Here is an 18989-nt window from a genome sequence, read left to right as displayed (position 1 = left end):
GTCTGTGGCACAGACCATCCACAACCTGGTAAATCAGCGCACGGATAATTGCGAGTCCACAATGCCTCTGCATCATCGTGCTCCACGGAAACACAGGTGTATGAATAATTCATTATTTGTTCATTTACACGTTTGTTACACTATTTGCAGCCAAGAAGATGAGGGGAAGTGAACAAGGCTGACTTTTAAATCCTCTAACAAAACAGAGCTACAAAATTAGAGGTTGCACCTCGCTGATCTTACTGGCAGGCTCGTTGAGAAACCCTTTTAGTGCTGAAAGCTGCACATTCCAGAGGTCTCTCATTTCAGCGTAGATGGCCAGACCACAAAAGCCTTCACACGCACCTGTGGTGTGATGAGACCCCGCCGACCTGAGGAAGCCCGAGGGGTTTCAGCCCCATGCTGAGCATCGGACGCAGGCTCCCTCTTCCCAGTCAGCTCCAGTAAGGAGGCGAAGCCCATGCTTCGTGACCGCCTGGCCAGGTAACCCCCACCCTAGAGAGCACAGATATTTTATTATTTAAATTAAAAAAAAGGCACAGAGGTGATTATGTTGGAATGGCCCGCAAAAACGACATTGCAGCAAAAGCACAGTCCTGCCTCGGCCGTCCCTTTCCGGCGCCGTCAGGGCCGAACGAACCCAAGAACCGAGAAGTCCCCGAGGGGCACCCCCACGCCCCGCCGTGAGGGGGCAGCAGGCCGCGGGCAGCGCCGCACAGGCCGCCCGCTCGTTCCGCCCCCAGCCCCGCGGGAAACTACAACTCCCAGCACACCGCGGGGCCGGATAAGAGGCGGGGCCTCTCCCCTCACCGCTTCCTAATTGACGTGGGCAGCGGCCACTCTGTGAGCCGGAGGATAGCGGTCCGCCCAATAGCGGGCGAGCGGAGGCGGGCGTTGCCCTACGCCGCTGCCGGGCCGGGTGTTGCGGGTGAGTGCTGCAGGCCGGGGGCCTCTGTCGTGGGGGTGGGAGCGGCGACCGGCAGCGGTACCGGCGCCCCCGGGCCCGCCCTGCCTTTCTGAGGCGCCCGGGGCGGCGGGCGACAGGTGAGGGGTTGGGGAGGGAGCGGAGGAGGGAGCCGCGCCCCGCCGCCGTGGGGGAGGGGCGGGCCGGCCGGCGCTGAGGGGAGCGGGGGGAGACGGGGCTTCTTCCGCCGGTGCGGAGAGCTGGGCCCGGGGCTTCGGGGCCGGGCCGGTGCTGCCCCCTTCTCCGGGGCCGAGACGGTGACCCGAGCCCCTTCCCGCGGGCGCGGAGCGGGGGCGCGGCCCTGAGGGGCTCTCCCCGGCCTGCCCTCGCTGCGCCTGGGGTGCCGTGCGGCGCGTCCCGCTCCCCTCCTCCCCCGGCCGCGTGTTATTTTTATCCCCCCCTCCCCCCTCCGCCGCTCTGAGGGGCTCCGGGGCCTGCGAGCCCCCCTGCTTGGCCCTGAGGGCCGACTCGGGCCGGGCGGCCGGCAGCGCTGGGGCTCGGGGGCCGGCGGGGCCTGCGGCCGTGCTCTGCCCCCCCGGCTCCCTCGAAAGCGAGACGGGCCGGGCCTTGCGGCCGGGCTGCTGGGGCCGCTCGGAGGGCGTGCTGAGGGAGACATGTGCTGGGGAGGCGGCGGCGTTCCCCCGTTCCTCTGCAGGAAGAGGGGCGGCTCAGCACACGCTGAGCTGTGGCTGGATGAAGCGGTGTCTGTCCTCCCATTTTGTGTGACAGCGGGAGCGGAGGGAACGCTCCTCTCCTGCCTCAGCGTCCCCTGCACCTCCATTACAGGACGTGAAAAGACTCAGCCTCTTTTTCTTCTGTGTTTGGTTTTGGGACTGTTGAAAATAAGCTGTAGCCTCTCTCAGAGAAACTTCTACACATAAGAGCAATGAGGATCTTTTCTTCTGGCCAGTCTTAATCTTTTTTTTGTTGTTTCTGAAATAGGACATCTGGCCAATTGGTAGTTTTGGGTGTGTTTGTTCTCTGGGTGTTTTCTTAGTTGCTTTGTTTTGGATTTGTTTTTTGTTGTTGTGTTTTGGGGTGTTTTTTTTCCTGTTAGGCTGCTCATAAACATAAGTTTTATTTGTCTATGGATGTAGCTGGCTGCTTAGAGCAGGCAGGCTAGTGTATATCTATGTAGGCTCTTTATCTCTCATCTTTACTCTTTTTATAGTGCCTCTCAGCAAGCTTTTGTAGTATGGGACTGCTTGACCTAATTTGGATAAAACACAATAGACTCAGCTTCTGTCTTCGCTAAAGTTGGTGTGGTGCATCTGAAAAAATGAGAACGTCTTTAAAGGTACTGAAAATACACATGATAGGAAAATTTTGAAAGAGTAATATTGCAGAATGGCAGATTACTGTTCCCTGTGATAAAAAAAAAAATTAAGACTAGCACTTTGTGATTGGTATGTGCATCTTCTGACCACAGAAGTTTTTTTTTTTTAACATGCTGCATCTTTGATACTGTGTTTCCTGTTGTTAGGAGTGCAAAGACAAGTCTTAGGAGTGGAAATGAGAAGCAAAGTCTTAAAGGCATAGCATATCGTGTTTTGACAAGTGCCATGTACACTGGTTTTGTCACCTCTTCCTCAGGCACACCAAACATTTAGGCTGCTTACACTAAAGTAACTACTTAAAGAATTTGTAATGTTTAGGATGATTATGAAGTGTAGTCTTGTTTGTGTTAGTCAGACATGGTGAAAATGTGAGAGAGGAAAAAAAAAAGTAAAAGTACTTCTTGCTTAAGCTGACTTGCCTCAATTTGTGCTAAACGTGGGAGACAAAGACTTTGTTTTCAGAGTGATATAAGAAAAGTTTTCAGTTTATGTTGTCTAGAGAATATTTTTTTTTTTTAATTGTAATTCAAACATGTTAAATTAGATTAACATTTTCACTGAGTTCAAGTTGACTTATTTATAGAGGAAAAAATTTAACAGAACAGTTAAATGATGAATATGGGAATCAATATTCTTTTACTTCTAGTGTAAATGTTCTTAATTTAAATGGCTTTACCTTTATTTTTCTCAAGTATCTACCTGTACAGAGGAAGGTTGGTGGATATAGTCCTTAAAATGATAACGAGTTAGCTGGAATAAACCTTGAACTTTGTTGCTACTTAAGCCCTTGGGAGAGCTAAGTGACAGGAACAATAACTGCATGTGCAGAGCTCTGCATATGAGAGGAACGGGGCGTGGCTTTTTCTGGTACTCTGTCATCCTGCAGTGAGGCAATAAAAAGTCTGTAAAAGTTAAAAGTATTTATTGGCTTGCTAAGTTGATCTGCTAAATTTTTACATTAAAAAAAGAACTTACAACTTTTTTTACAACTTAATTCTAGAATTTTTAATTCATTTGTGAATGCATCTTGCTGGAGGTGTAACAGATGAGCTCACTAACAGCTTCAGCTGGAGTTGTTTGATGCTTGTGGGTTGAGGTGGGGAAGGTTGGTGCAGTAACTCTATTTGTATTACCCAGTCTAGGGAGTCCTGTTGCTGGCTTTCATAGTGACTGCTGGACGAGGAGCGTATAGACCTTACCACTTAATTTGGGCTATCCAGTCTTCTATAACAAATCATATTATTAAATGGAATGGTCCTGAGGTTTTGAAAAATCTTTGAGGAGTTCTTATTGATGAGTGTGTCTCTAAGTGTGCAAAACTTGCCCCTGTTTTGTTTGCCTCTGTTGTGCCCGACTAACTTGGTCTGTTGCTTATTGAAGAAAGTAAGCTTTGCTTTGTTTTTGCTACCCGTTCTTACAGTTCAGTTAGCTAACTTACTTGAAAGTTTCCCACATAAGTCAGTAACATGTGGACATCTATAGCCCCTCAGAAAAGGTTTGTTCTTACAGGGGAAAAAAAAAAAGTTGCTGGATCATGAGACTCCTTCCATAGTCTTAATATCCAGCTGTCTGATTTGTCTTTATAAACATGACTCTCCTGAGCTGAGTCATGTTGATATTGATGAACCTGCCTATGATGACTTGTTTTAAGGTGGTTTTACAGTGATGAGCTTCCCTATGGGTGTCCATTCTCAGCTTCTTCAGAGGAAGCTTCTGAAGAGGTTAAGATTTGAGCCATTAGCAACTGGAATGTTTGTGCCTTGTGTATACTCTGTGTTAAGTATAAGGAAAGCCTACTGCTGATGCTGTTAAGATTCTGAAAATAAAACCATTGAAAGAGCAATGGTGCTGCTCTCTGTCACTTAGTTTGAGAAGTGGCTCTGTCCTGTGTTGCCTTTGAGGTGGTCTGAGACTTGTAGTAATCGTATGAAAAATCTGTTCCTTGGGTATCTTGATCAAGAAGTATGTGAATATTTAATGTGGGTAAGGTGGTCTTAGCATGAGAGATCTTCTGTTGTGTATTACTTTGGTTTTCTTTTCACCATAACTTTCAAATTTAAGTTTGTTTCGATGTGTTGTGTTTTGTTTTCTTCTGTGATGCCTGCTCTTTGGCATTTGAGCCACTTGTGGTCAAAGAGAATCTGTACAACATTTTATGTTTGGAGTCATTTCAGGTTCTTGCTCCCTGCCCTGTATTTTTAACCCTTTCTAAAGATACTTTGTCAACGTACCATTGCACTGGGTTGTGTTCAGTGTTAAATCCAAAAAGCACCAAGAAACCTTCTGGGTGTTTTACATCCAAAACTCTGCTTTCTAGTGAATACGTCAGACTTGGGTTTTGGTCTCTTTCAGCAGTGCAGATACACCAGTGTACCAGATTGCTCTAACAGGTTCTATTTTAAAACAATTCTAACAACTTGTAATTTAAGTAAGCTTATGTAAAGTTTACTTCTTTGTAATCCTCAGATGTGTGTACTAACTGACATTTCTCAGCTTTTTAATGTCCAAGTATTTTTTTTCCAATTCCATGTCTGAGGAGAATCAAGAGAAATCTCCTGGCTTTTTTGATGAAATAAACTTAGAAAGAATCTAATGATGTAACTTCTTAATATGCCTCATATGTTGCACAGTCTTGTTCATCCTCCTTCTTGTATGCAGAAAACTGATTTGCCTAAGTTATGTTCTGTTTTCAGCTTTGGTTGTAGCTATTAGATGAAGATGGTAGCTTGTCTTTGAGCAACTAGCTTGAAACAGCAGATGTGCTAAGTTTAGGGATGATTCTCTCCCTTTCCCACCATCCCTTGTTCTGTGTGTTGTCCCTCTTGCCTCACCTCCCTCTTCCCGTTGTCTCAAAAAGGTCCAAAACAAAACCTGGTAATCATATGGACAGTGAAACTCCTGTAGCGCTTAGAAAATGTGCTAACGGAACATAACAAACTGGTTTGTTTCGTGTGAGTGCAGAATTAGGCATGGTCTTGTTTTAAAAGCTCTTGTTCCCTATTCCAGAAATTCAGTGAAGTTAGTAAGATAGAATCTTCCCAAGAATTTTGTTAAGGCTGGCAGAAAAGCTTTCTTCCTTAGCAGATAAAATAAAATCTAGATTTTAACAGTGGAGTGAAGGGTGCAAAGAGAACTCGGTTTACCTGGACACAGAATGTTATGAAAATGGTTGCGTAGGTGAATCCTGTACTGAGGATGCAGGAGACAGTCAGTTCCCTATTCTGTGACAGGGAGCAAACTCTGAGCCTTAGTCTTCAACATCCTAGGTGAGAACGTAAGGTTATTGCTCACGTTTGCGAGAAAAACTCTGGCGTAACTATACATGTAAGTTTAGATTTGAAAAAAAAAAAATAAATCTTAAAACTATCAAAACTAATTATGTTCTTGTTGGGAGAGGGAGTTATGCGTAACAGTTCCGAAAATTTCATCTGCTGTGACCGGAATCTGCCTGTGAGCGCGCTGATCATTAGGTCTGGCATATAGCGAGTGGTCCAAGTGGGAAGGGGGAGGGAAGAAAAAGCATATTGACTTTCATTTTAGCTTTTGCAATCCACTGCCAGTTTTAAAATGAAAAACTGGGAGAAAAATGATGAGTGGTGTATTGTGTTGCTTAAAATTGTGCATAAATATGTCTTTGGGCTTAGTAGAAGTACCAAATTTAGTGTAAGTACTTTTCTCAAGCATGTTTTGTTTTAATAATGTTACAATTTGGTGTTAAGGTGTCTCTCTTAGAAACTAAGTGATTGAAGAAATACAGAGAGAAAGTTTAAGAGGGAAAAAATCAGTCAGACTTCCTTTATCTTCCTTCTATCTGAGAATAAATTAATAGCCTATTTGCTGGTCTTTGAAGCATAGTTCAAGGTCAGTGTCACAAACACAGTTCTGCAGCTCTTATTTAACCTTTTTTTTTTTTTTTTTCTTTTTTTGTGGACCCCCACTGTCTCCCCTCCAGCTCCTCATTGTACGTTGGACACAGGATAATTTTAGCATAAGCAAGCTTTAATATGTTGCCATGGTTTAAGTCCAGTCACCAGTGGAGCAGCTGCTCACTCCCCCTTCTCAGGGGCTGGAGGAGAGAATGGGGGAGAAAACAAAACTCATCGTGATCATCAGAGGGCTGGAGCACCTCTCCTGTGAAGATAGACTGAGAGAGTTGGGGCTGTTCAGCCTGGAGAAGAGAAGCCTCCGGGGAGACCTTATAGCCGTCTTACAGCGCCTAAATGGGGCCTGTAAGAAAGATGGGGAGAAATGGATGACAGGGTATAAATGGATAACAGGATGAGGGGTAATGGTTTTAAAATAGAAGGAAGTAGATTCAGACTGGACATAATGGAAAAAAAATGTTTAGAATAAGAGTGGTGAAACACTGGTACAGGTTGCCCAGAGAGGTGGTGGATGCCCCATCCCTGGAAACATTCAAGGCCAGGTTGGACGGAGCTCTGAGCAACCTGACCTGGTTGGAGATGTCCCTGCTCCTTGCAGGCGGGTTGGACTGGATGACCTTTGAAGGTCCCTTCCAACCCAAACTATTCTGTGATTCATGGGTTAAGGTGAAGACAGTTTATTAGGATAGCAAAGGAATAGATAACAATTTTTATATAAATGATTTTAATAATAATAGGAATAATATACAAAACGAATACTGTACAATTTCTCACCACCCAATAACTGATACAGCCCATTCTCAGCAGCAATCACAGAATGAAAAACTGAAAATGATCCTGGAATGATCCCGAACAGAGAGAGAAAAAGACAGCAAGCTCACCAGCCAACCCCCCACTTATATCCTGAGCGTGGCATTTATGGCGTGGAAGACTTTCTTTGACCAGTTCATGTCAACTGTACTGGCTATACTTCTCCCAGCTTCTTGCATCTCCACATTAGTGAAACCTGAGAAAAGTCCTTGGTTCCTTTAGCAACAGCTAAGAACATCAGTGTATTATCAGCATTCTTCACATACCAAATCCCATGCTAAATCCAAAACACAGCGGCTGCTGAGAGGAAAATCAGTTTAATCCCAGCCAAAACCAGGAGAGATGTGAGCTTCAGTACCATGTCAGATGCTCATCACTGCCTTCCTTTACGCTTGCTTTTCACCTCTTCCCACTTAGCAGTTTGCTGTCTGGTGGATAAGAACATGCACACCTACAGCTACCACAGAGTAGCTACTATACTCTTGCACATCTGAGAGTATTACTAAACTGAAATTTCTCTGCTACATTTGCTTTAGATTACTTTCAAGCAGTTCAGCCCCCACCTGTTGCAATCTGGAGATGAGTTGGAGAAGAGAACTGATAATCTGGAATTTAATGTTCTCTGAAGGTGGCTGCTTATGACACAATTCCCAGTGATTCCTGGCCGCACACAGACATTGCCTCAAAAGTCAATCAGTTGTTTTTCAGTTAAACTTAATTAGGATTCCTTAGTACCTTTCTAGTTTGCTAACAAACTAGCTTATCCTGGTGTTTACTTTAGGAAATGGGTAAGAGTGTCTGAGGCTCAAGTACAAAACTCTGGGATTTCCCCTCTAGCTTTGGGCAGAAACTGGTGACTCAGGAATGGGAATTTTGGAGAGGAGCGTATTTAAGAGAACAAGCATTACAGATAGGTTATCTCTCTTCTTTTCTTACAGATTTGGAAGAACATTGTTCTCAGACTCTGAGAAATCTGGAGTTTTTAACAGTGCGCTACCTAAAGAAATACAAGGAACTGATAGGTGGAGCTTCCTGGCCATTGATTTTTTGGTGTTTGTACCTCTTTTTCTGTGGTTTTAGGTCAAGAAACACCATGAGCACAGTAAGTATTTTACTACTCAATGCAAACCTGATTATTAAAATGTGTTGTTTATGGTACGTCTAGAAATGTTTTTAGGAGTTCATAGTAAATACACTGGAACATAAGCATATTAAAACTTAAAGTAACTTCATGGTCTGTGATACTTTAGATTTTTAATCTCTCTAGGTACTAGCAATAGTTCACACTTACAATGTGAGCAAAAACCTTAGGTCAGACTGATTCCAATTGTTGGCTGCAAGCTAACAGCTGATATATTTGTGAACTAGTCTTCTCACTTGCAAACCATCACAATCTGTTTTTTCTTTGTGACCAAACTATTAAGAGATCTGAGGTGATGTCTTTCTTGATCCAATGCGTTCAGATAGCAACAGCCCATACCATCATTCCTGGCAGATTGCAGGCTTTCAGGGGAGTGCTTTGTGTCTCCTTGTGTGCTTTCATTGGTGCTGCAAAGATGAGCACCACATCAGTATTACTCCTAAAGAAAATGCTAAGGTTTTGTTCTCTGTTAGACTCAACGAAAGCGCCGTGGAGGAGCAGTTAATTCTAGGCAAGCTCAGAAACGAAACAGGCTGATGGCTTCTACTGCAGAAATGGCTTCAGAAGCAGAGCCAATAGAACTTGAAGAAAGTGGTAAGCTTTCTTGTGACCTTGGGAAGAACATAAAGTGCTTCTGGAGGATTGGGTTCCCACCTAATGTGTATTTTTGGCAGTTTCTAGGCCCTTTGCTGGGGAGGAAGGGAAACCTGATTTTAGAAAGTATCTGGTATGGCACCTATCAGCAACAAGTGCACTGACAACTGTTTTAGTTTGTTTCTGAGGTGTGATACATTCACCACTGGTGACAGATGAGTTGGGTAAGAAAGTTACTCAAGTGCTGCTCAAGGATCTGAATGTCTAGTGTGATGAGCTGGCAGTTACTGCAGCTGCCACACAGATAGTGGCAAACTAAGTTTGGGAACTCCCAAGTTTTCAGTTTCAAACTAAAAGTTTCCCATTAGTCATGCCCCCTCCTCAAGGTAGAGGCATTTCTTGGTCAGTATGTTTTTACAAATAGTATCAGAATTTTAAAAGCTTCTTTGACCTCCCAAATAGATATTTAAATTGCCTTCTGAAATCCTAGGAAAGATTAAAAGTAACTGTTGGTCTCCAGGTAATTATATGGCTTTTCCAGTTTTTGCTGTGCATTTGACTATGAAAGGTTGGAAGATATGTGAGACAGGAACAGCATGGTACTGTAAAATTGTATCCTGTGTGATTAATGTTTTATTCAGTATGATAAACATTCTCATGGGTTTGATGAATAATCTGTTGCTGTGTACCTCCCACAAACTGTTGTCATACGACAGAACTGTATGAGGTGCTTGACTGCTGTTCCTCTTGCATTGCAACTTGCAGAAGACAGTGGTGGTCGTGCTCTACGTGGACTCTCGGGGGCAAAGCTTGAGTGAAGTGCTGGATACGTTCCTGAAGAGAAGGGGGATAGGGCAAGGTTGAATCCTACCTCAGCCTGTTACATAGTGTCAGGCAATTTTATTCCTCTGCCGTCTCTGATCTTGATTCTACCATTGTGTTTTTAAGCTGGTGAAGAAGTCGTAGATCTCACATGTGAATCTTCTGAACCGGTAGTCGTTGATCTAACTCACAATGACTCTGTTGTGGTAAGTACTGAATGGCACACTTACCTAAATCCAGTAGCCAAATTAGGTTTGTATTGTGCTCCCTGATAGAATCTGTCTTGAAGGATAAGTTTTAAGTTCAAAGTTGACTTGTCAGTGCATGAAAGCCATGTGTTACAGGTCAACACTAAAGCTGCTCTGGAGGCACACTTGCGGATAGTTAGGGGGTAATCTAAAAGAACTTATTGCTGCAGAACTTGGGGAGAATCTGTACCAGTCATGGTTACTGTAACATAAGCAGATGCAATTTAAAGTTGAAGCTATTCCAGATGTATCAGAGGTACTGGCCAGTGATTTAAATAAATAGTCAAGGAGATAACAGTCTTTGACTTCACAAGTCTGAAGTGTTTAGCTGCAACGTTGGTTTAAGCTTCTGTTGGAGAGATGCCAGGTGCAACCGTAGCTGACTACAGTACAGACTAGCTCAGTGTATTACTCTAAGAAGTCTTTAAAAAAATTCACTTCTTTCTCCTGCTATTTTTAAAGCTGGAAGAGTATTTAATCCAGTCCATGGTGTAGTTTATAACCTCAGTTTTGGGATGTTACTGCTGCCATGCAGAACCAGAAACAAGCAGCAGGAATAGCATGGAGGTGTCTCCTCCTGGGATTGTTCCTGAGCTTTTGCAAAGGAGAGGCCTGGAACTTTATGACATCATCTGCATTGCCCCAGCTCTAGATCAATATTGGTTTTGGGCTTGTCTGTTTTTTTTTTTCCTTCAGCAGCTGCTAATCTAATATGAAATGTTTATGAATATCACTGCTGAATTTGCCTGTTGGAGGGAAAAGAGGGGAAGAATTTCCTTCAGCCTAAATCAAATTAGGATACTGAAACTGGGGAGCGGGGAGGAGGGTGTTCAGCTGAATCATAAGCTGCCTCCATTTCTATCCCTTTGCAGCAGTGTGAACAGAACCAGAAGCAACCACTTACTTGTTTTCAGGGCAGTAGCTAATTTGCTACTACTTTTAACATTCTTAACCTGAATAAGAGAGTGATACCTTACTGTTCTTAGCTTGTTTTGTTGTAATGACTTGGTTTATCTGGTGTTTGGATGTAACACTGGGGGTGCACACCAAAATCTAATTGTATTTTCTTTTCTCTCCTCTCCCTTCCCTACATATTGATGCAAGATTGTTGAAGGTGAGTTCATGTTTTACAACCGGTAATGGAATTGTCCTAAACTTAGTTTTTTGTCTTTTTCCATGAGTTTGAGCGGAATGGATGGAAACTGCATTTACCAAAAGGCAAAGGACAGTGCTAAAGTATCTGGCCAGTGTCTTAGAGAATGAATCCAATCTGTGTTTGATAGTTGCTTTGAGAGCTTTTAGAAAGTATCTGAAATAAAACACATCAAAGCTGCTCAAAATGTTTTCTTATTTTCCACATACAGAAGTTCTGTAAACTCAAAGACGATGATAATTTTAATTAGCACTGGAATATCTTCTTTGAATAAGAAAATATCAAATTTTTTTAGCCTGCATTGCAGTGAAGGAAATAAAGAAGAAAGTTATTTGTGGTCATGGTATTCATTTTAATTATCTAGTCCAACACGCCTGAAATTTAGTACTGACGGGTATTAATGAATGTGGGGGTTTTTTTCTACTTTAAGTGTTACAATATTTATAGGTATAAAGACGTTAATCCTTTACAGTTTTCAGACCTTGTTCTGATTATAATATCTGAGATTTATCAGTATCTTATTAGCTGCTTACTTAGAATGTAATCTGTTGTGTGCTCTGAATAAAGCAAAAGCAAGTAAAAAATAGTTGAAATGAAAGTTGTAGATGAATACTTATGGAGGAAAGAACTTGAATTTTGTGGCTATTTATGCAATTTCAATTGATTAGTGCTTGATTATTGTGACATGTACACTGGAGCTGCAGAGATAATTACTGCATGCGGTTTCTAATTGTTAAAAAGCAAACAGCAGTTCCTTAACCTTTAGATGTTACAGACCAGGCAATTAATTTTATCTCCTTTTATCTTGGGCAATATAACTCCATTTTCAAGTTACCTTAACTCAGGGGAAGATTATGAAAGTTTCTAAGGAGGCACTGCTTAAAGTATTTTTATAATTTCCAAGTACTGGTTTTTTTTTTTAAAATACTCATTTTATAGAAACTGCCTTTGAGTGGAGAGGTTTGGTTTAACACGGACAAAACCAGCGGAACAGTTTAGGGTTATACCTGGATAAAGCAGTGAGAACCCACAGCACCTCCATAACTTACATTTTTAGATTTAAGCATCTCTTCCATCACTTTGGAAACTTTCTGAACAAAGCACACACTGTGGTTTCACTGGGCCTTTTTGTTGTGTATGTGCTGCCTTGCCATGCTACTTAGAAACTTAAGTCCGCTCTTGTATCACACAGCAATTGTCGCAATTCCTCAACGTAGTATGGTAACATTCTCTGTTAGTAAGAACTGGGAGAGATAACTTCCTTTTATAGAGGAGACTTATTGACAGGTAGTGTAACTGTATGAAACTTAGGACACAGAGAGTCCTTAAGATCATCTTTTAGTTGTTTGTAGGGTGAACAGAGGGATTGTTTTGTGTGGATATGTAGCAGAATAGTCCCAATGTCTGCAAATGTTCAGCCTGAATGTTAGGAAACTATTTTGTTTCAGATAACTTTTAACCCAACTGAATATGGTCCATTTAAAGTAGGAACCTTACAGACTATTTGTAATCGTGCATTTCAAGAATAGTTCCAGGGATATATATATATAATATATCTAACTTAACAAATTTAAATTACAGAGAATCAACGACAGAGGAGAAATCTCAGACTACGAAGCCAGCGACAGTCGGACAGCTGTGTACTGAGTAGCGATGATGAAGATGAAACACGAGATAATGATGTGTATGTGACAGATAAAGTGTCTCGAGAACTGGGACCACTGGAGGATGAAACTGCAAGTTCAAGGTATGTACACCTTAGGATTTATCAAATGCTGAATTTTGCTTTTCTTATACAGGACTAAGTTATATTGCTATAGCCTGGCTTATCTTTGAAGTCTCAACTTCTAGTTAGTTCGCTCTTTCAATGAGTACATCACCACATTTTGCATTGTGACTAAATGATGATGTTTGCACTTCAGGATAAAAACCCAGCTCAAGACGGATGTATAACTTTGCATACAGCTTTAAATGTGAACATGAGGGTATGGCAAGGAAGGAGGATTAGTCACAGGCCATAGCTCATAATGTAGAATCATAGAATGGTTTGGGTTGGAAGGGACCTTTAAAGGCCACCTATTCCAACTCCCCTGCAAGGAGCCCAGACATCTCCAACCTGATCAGGTTGCTCAGAGCCCTGTCCAACCTGGCCTTGAATGTTTCCAGGGATGGGGCATCCACCACCTCTCTGGGCAACCTGGGCCAGTGTTCCACCACCCTCAGTGAAAAAAAATTTTTCCTGATATCTAATCTAAATCTACCTCCCTCTATTTTGAAACCATTACCCCTTGTTCCGTCACAACAGGCCCTACTGAAGAGTTTCTCCCCATCTTTCCTGTAGGCCCCCTTTAGGTACTGGAAGAATGTATTGCATTTACTTTTCATGTAAAGCCCTAGTAGTGGTTAGCTGTGGAAATATTTTCACTGGTGTAGATGAGGCTTGGTATCATGAGACCAGCAGGCAGCAACCTGGCGAATTCCACTAAAAATTCATATTCATTCACTGCTTTTTTTACGTATTTTGCCAATTGACTGCCTTTTTCTATCGGGGCAGTAACAGTTCTTCCAAAGTATACTTGCAAGGCAGTTGTGGAGGCAATACTGTTATGGCTAGTTTTTGTTCTGTCCCTTGTATGTCACGGAGCTCTGATATGTTTGCATGTAAGACAACGATCTCATGGTTTGGGTTAGGTGCCTGCACAGTAAAGACTGTTCTGTAGAGAAACAGTAAACTCGTGCTGTAGGACCACTCCATGTTAAGACAGACACAATGTATTAGACTAATTAAATGAAATCAGGTGTCTGTGTGACTAGGGAAGATGGAGAACATGAGAATTGTGGTATAAACATTTTTTGAAGTATTTGAGGGGAAGAAATATAGGTTTTAATAAAGGTGATATGCTTTGAACCTTTCAGATCACTGGGAGGCAATGTAGGAGAGTACTTGGTTATGGAAATAAATATGCTCCCTAAAGGGCTTATGGTATTCTATAGGTACTGATGCTGGAGATGGCCATAGAGCTATCTACAGTGTTACTCTGTGGTGTTAGACTACTCTTGCTGATATGAGGTTGTCATCAATTGTAATTAATTGCTGAGTTGGTATTATAGCTGCTGCATAAAGAACTTGAGTAGTAAAAATGGGAGAATTAGTGGAGTTAAATTATGTGTGTGAAACTAGGGGTGGATGTTAGTAATGCTCACTGCTTGAATTTACAATTAGAGGATGAAGGATGGCTCATGCTTTCTACTCCTGTTTAATAAATTACAAACTCTGCTTAGCATGAGTAGTGACATAATAAAGCCAGGTGTTTAAGGTAAAGACTTATGAAAGCAGCTTACTGTGATTGTTTAAAATAGTTTAATCTGTAATTAAAAATGACAGAAAGCTCTTTCTCTATCAGAAAGAGAATATTATACAGCACTTAGGATATGACACGTTCCTTACGCGGCATAGCTATGTCTGTTAGTAAGTGTGTGTGCAGTACAGCTGTCCTGGAAGCTGAAGGCAGGAGAGGTACATCTGTAACCATAGCTTGGTAGCAGCCACCGAGTCAGTCTGTCCTTCTCTGAACTAGAAATTTATTTTTGAATATTTTCTCACATTAGTGTGTTCCTGCCTTGCATTTTAGAAGGAAGGAGTTCTTGATATGGATATGTTATCGGGCTGTGAAATTACTACATTAGAATAAGGGATGTTTTAATTTCTGACAACGTCTTTCAATTCTAGAATGAATAGTTTCAAAGGACAGCTAGATGCTTTTGTTACAAAACGCAGATTTATGACCTGTTGAAGATAAATACTGCCATACGTATACTGCACAGTGCTATAGACTGCTGTTACTTGTGGTAACAGAGCAGGGTGACTCACTGCATCTTCCCCCTGATGAAAACAAAGATGCTGCTTCCTTTAGGTAAGGGAGACTCTAATTACTTAGTAAACACAACAACTTGAGAGAGTTAAAGGTACACAGGGATCCTCAGATGGGAAGGTGTCATGGCTAGTCTATGCAGTTGGATGATAATGTGACTTTTTCTGTACTGGTGACCCCCAATGGACAGTGAAATTAATGGATACATGTTCTTTCTGGTTTTGTTCTCTCTCCTGCAAGGCCATCTGGTACCGTTAGCTGTCCGATTTGCATGGATGGCTACTCAGAGGTAAGAAACCATGTGTTGTCATCGGGTTTTTTTTTTGTTGTTGTTGGTTTTTTTGTTGGTTTTTTTTTTTTTTTTTGTCGGAGGGAGAACAGGGCAGAGGGTGAGCTGTGCAACTCTGGGTTATGCGGGACACTACAGAGAGCTGGTTAGAAGTACAGCCCTTGGTTTGAAGGTGAAACTAGCTTGTCACTCCAAGTCATTTTTTAGTGGTGGACGTAGAGTGAGAAACACTTTGCAAGATGGCACTGAAAGACTTTTGGATTCCTTGTTATTAAAGTAGTAATGTACTGATCCCGGATACTGCAAGTCCTATTTGCCTGGTGCCAACAGACCAGCAAAGCTGAGTTGTTTACTTCAAGTAGCTGTTGTGGTTTCTTTTCTTCCAGATTGTGCAAAGTGGACGACTGATAGTGTCAACCAAATGTGGCCATGTCTTCTGCAGTCAGTGCCTCCGTGATTCCCTTAGGAATGCCAACTCTTGCCCAACCTGCAGGAAGAAACTCACTCACAGACAATATCATCCCATTTATATATGAGTACTTCTGTTTCTCAGGACAGACTCAACTGGATTTTTGCAGAAAATGTCGTATTTCCAGTGCTCTGAAGATTTAAAGAGCGGCAGGTTGTGCACGCATCCAAATAAAACTGATTTTTTTTGAAAATAACTTGTACGTATATAGACAGCTTTTTAATGGTCCAAGCTGCTGCTTGTTGTGTCCCTGGTTATAATGTTGCATTTATGACTGTCTCTAGACTAGACCAGCAGCCTATGCCAGAAAGGAAGCAGCTAATCCATTTCCTTCTACTTTTTTAATGCTTAAATAAGAAGAGCCTGAATATTTTGTTATTTCTTACTCTTTAAATTATTCCCACCGTTGCATACAAATATGGAATAGTTACCGTTCAAAATACAGATGAGCAGTTTGCCATTTCATTAGACTTCTGTTTTTATCCTATTGGAAGCTCATGACTATATTGCTTTCTGCTATGCCGTCTTTGCCCAAGTAGAATAAGATCTGTAACAATGGATCATTTAATATTTTTTGACAACCAGGGTCATGCAATAAAATAACCTGCTGTTAACCAGCAGTCAGTTTTTTAAGCGGAAGGCTTGAACATGTTGATGTCTTTATGAACTCAATGAGATCTGAAGTACATAGACAAATTGCAAACATACAATGTGAAAATAGTTCTGCGAATGTTTTAACTGCCAAGAATTCCTGTATTTGAATCACAACGCTGAATTTATTGTAATGGGATGAGATGGTCTCTTGGGTTTACTACTGTTCTACAGTGCTCTCTCCTGATAACTAAGGAGAATATAGTTGTCTTTAGGCTTGCTAGTGATGATTAAGAAGCAAACTGTATGCTTTCCTCTTGTCAGCTGAATACCAAACTACCTACAGATCTTCTTACTTCTTACTGTATCAAGTTCACCCAGCGTAATGCTTAAAGTTCAGTACATTCACTTTGCTGTTCTCTTCAGTTGTTATACTGACACCTGACTGGCTTTAGCCTGGTGCATAGGATTACAGATTAAATAATTGTATTGCCTTGGATTTAAGAAGTGGAGGCTTTAAAAGATGGTTGGTAGCAATCTGGACTTGACAGCTTTTTGAGAGAGAAGTTTAGTCTCCCTTTGCCCCGAGTGTTGTCCAGTTTTCTTTAAATGTGTATCTCTAAAAAAGAAGTCAGATGAGAGCATTCCTCTGTTGAAGCAAGGCAGGAATACACGGGTTTTTGTATTATTATCCAGCCACTTTTGTGGTTTTTTTCCAAGACTGAGTTATAAATGTCTGCTTTAAACCTGTTACAGCTAAAACCTGCAAGCTGATGTGGAATCTTAGATGAGCTGATACAAACAGGATTATAGTAATGAAAAGTAGATGAGGTGATTAAAATCAGTATTTTATGATCCACATACACAATAGCCGCATCTATGAAGGCTGAAATTTGGTCTATTAAAAAAAAAGTCCAAAATTAAATTTCAAGCGCCTTTTGACAGGTGGTTGATGATGGAAACCATTAGAAGCAGCGTTCTGTGCTCTGGTGCAGCACAATTGTAGGGAGCGTTTAGTTAACACTGATACCTGATGTGTCTTTGCTAACCTGTCCTAGGGATCTGTAGGAAGCCTTTCATTAAAGCGGCTCTTCTAATTAGCTGTCTCAAGTTCTTTATTGAATATTCCAACCCAAAAGTAAAGTGTTTTTTTTAATTAGGATGTTTAGGGATGTTTCTGGATGTGGTAATATGGACAGTTTTGTTCTGCAAAGGTTAGCTTAAGAAATGCAATACCCTCCCCACCCTGCTTTGGAATAGCTTTGGTTCCGCCCCGTTATCAGGAACGTGCAGTTTCTGCATTGTGGCAATATGGTAACTACTAAAAAGTTACACATGTACTTACTGTGTGCTCCCATTGGTAATATAAGCTACAGGCAAGGACTATAGCAGTCTTAGGACAGTACAGTGACAAAGACAACTGCAATTTGGATCCCCAAACCCACAGAAATGATGAAACAGTCCTAAAGGTTGCTGAAAGCATTTATTGCACGAAGAGAAGCAGCCCAACATGAAAACTGTCGAGATATTGAAGGGCTGCAGAACCAGCTTTCTCCCAATATCTTAACAAAGGAAAAAAAAAAACCAAACAAAAAAACCCATTATAACCAGTTTTTCTCGGGTGGCTACTGCATGAGAGGGACGGTAAGGAGGATTTAAGGGATTACCTCTGGAGATGAGGATGGGTCGTGTATCCGTGCATCTTTCACAGCGTACTAGCCATAGCCTAAACTGACTTTGCACAACTCCTTCCATGTAAATATCACTTTATACTTTGTGTCTCAATAAATAGATCTAATTGAAATTTAGATACAGCAAACTATAAAATATTTAACAAAAAAGTTTTTAGCTTTTGTGTACCCTGTGAAATAACAGAAATTCTGTGCATCTCAAAATTAATTTTAAGTCTCAGTACATAAAAAAAAAGGAAAGAAACCCCAATATATTTGAGTTCCAGTGATGTTTCACATTGGCAAGAAGTGATAGATAATATAAAGATTTTTTTTCATTATGTAAATGTATGTCTTGTTGTATATAGTTCATTTTTTCCTGTATTTAATTGTATTCATGTCTGTCTGTCCCATCTATGTTGGACTCTGCTGGTAGGCAACCAGTTCTTTTAATAAGTGGAAATAAAACTATTGATTTGATCAATCAGAAGCACTTGTTCTCTTAATCACACTGTAGTAATTTGTTTTTGGGGAGGAAAAAAAAAAAAACAACACCTCAATCCCCAAACCTTTTAGTTCTTCTGGTCAGTGTGTGTTGTAGGGGGGGGAAGGAGAAGGGCGCTGCTGGGGGGGGTGTGGGGGAGGGAGGATGGCAGGTTGCAGTCCTGCCTGAGGCTGCAGGTGCAGAGCGGGCTCCTGAGTTGGAGGAAGCCCCGGGGCCGGCATCAGGGAGGGCTCGCTCTAAAGGATGGCAGCGGGTTGGGGTATGTGCTATGAGTTGTTGGCGAAGCTCACGTTGCATGTTGCGTGCACAGGGCCTGTATGAAGCGCTGTGCAGAGGAATGCTGAGGAGAGGAGCAGGTGCGTGGTGTTTGAAAGTCACTAAAGCTTATTGCTGCTCCAAACAAACTAAATAGGTGCTGTTCTCCTGAAGCTCTTTTCCTATCCCTCTTACTTGCTTTTCTCACATTTTCATTAAGTTTCTCTACTTTAAGGAGAAGAAGAAAAAATTCTATTCAGGCTGCCCATTTATGTCCATCTATGCCATTTACAGACCGTGTTCACCAGGCTTGTTCCCATATGCAAATGCGCTGCCTTAGAGGCCCACTTGTAATCTTACTTATTCAGTTGGTCTTAGAGCAAGT

At 41.8% G+C, this 18989-nt stretch overlaps 1 protein-coding gene across 1 annotated transcript; it reads left to right on the top strand.

Annotated features, from left to right (window-relative positions):
- The first annotated feature begins 914 nt into the window (after positions 1 to 914).
- RNF4 (ring finger protein 4) lies at positions 915 to 18102 on the top strand. Its single transcript, XM_086746686.1, has 9 exons — positions 915 to 1044; positions 2136 to 2261; positions 7934 to 8097; positions 8610 to 8730; positions 9679 to 9758; positions 10905 to 10914; positions 12535 to 12700; positions 15066 to 15114; positions 15501 to 18102. The coding sequence occupies exons 3-9, from the start codon at positions 8089 to 8091 to the stop codon at positions 15648 to 15650; spliced, it is 585 nt and encodes a 194-aa protein (XP_086602812.1). The 5' UTR covers positions 915 to 1044; positions 2136 to 2261; positions 7934 to 8088; the 3' UTR covers positions 15651 to 18102.
- The last annotated feature ends 887 nt before the right edge of the window (positions 18103 to 18989 follow it).

This window comes from Chlamydotis macqueenii, chromosome 4 (assembly GCF_036417535.1).
Source record: "Chlamydotis macqueenii isolate bChlMac1 chromosome 4, bChlMac1.mat, whole genome shotgun sequence".
Taxonomy (NCBI): domain Eukaryota; kingdom Metazoa; phylum Chordata; class Aves; order Otidiformes; family Otididae; genus Chlamydotis; species Chlamydotis macqueenii.
The sequence above is the reverse complement of the archived record's forward strand: the minus strand, read 5'-3'. Positions and strand labels throughout refer to the sequence as shown.

Coding starts and splice junctions, on each gene's coding strand:
- RNF4 (XM_086746686.1), top strand. Junction 8,731..9,678: donor AATAGAACTTGAAGAAAGTG/GTAAGCTTTCTT, acceptor TGTGTTTTTAAG/CTGGTGAAGAAGTCGTAGAT. Junction 15,115..15,500: donor GCATGGATGGCTACTCAGAG/GTAAGAAACCAT, acceptor CTTTTCTTCCAG/ATTGTGCAAAGTGGACGACT.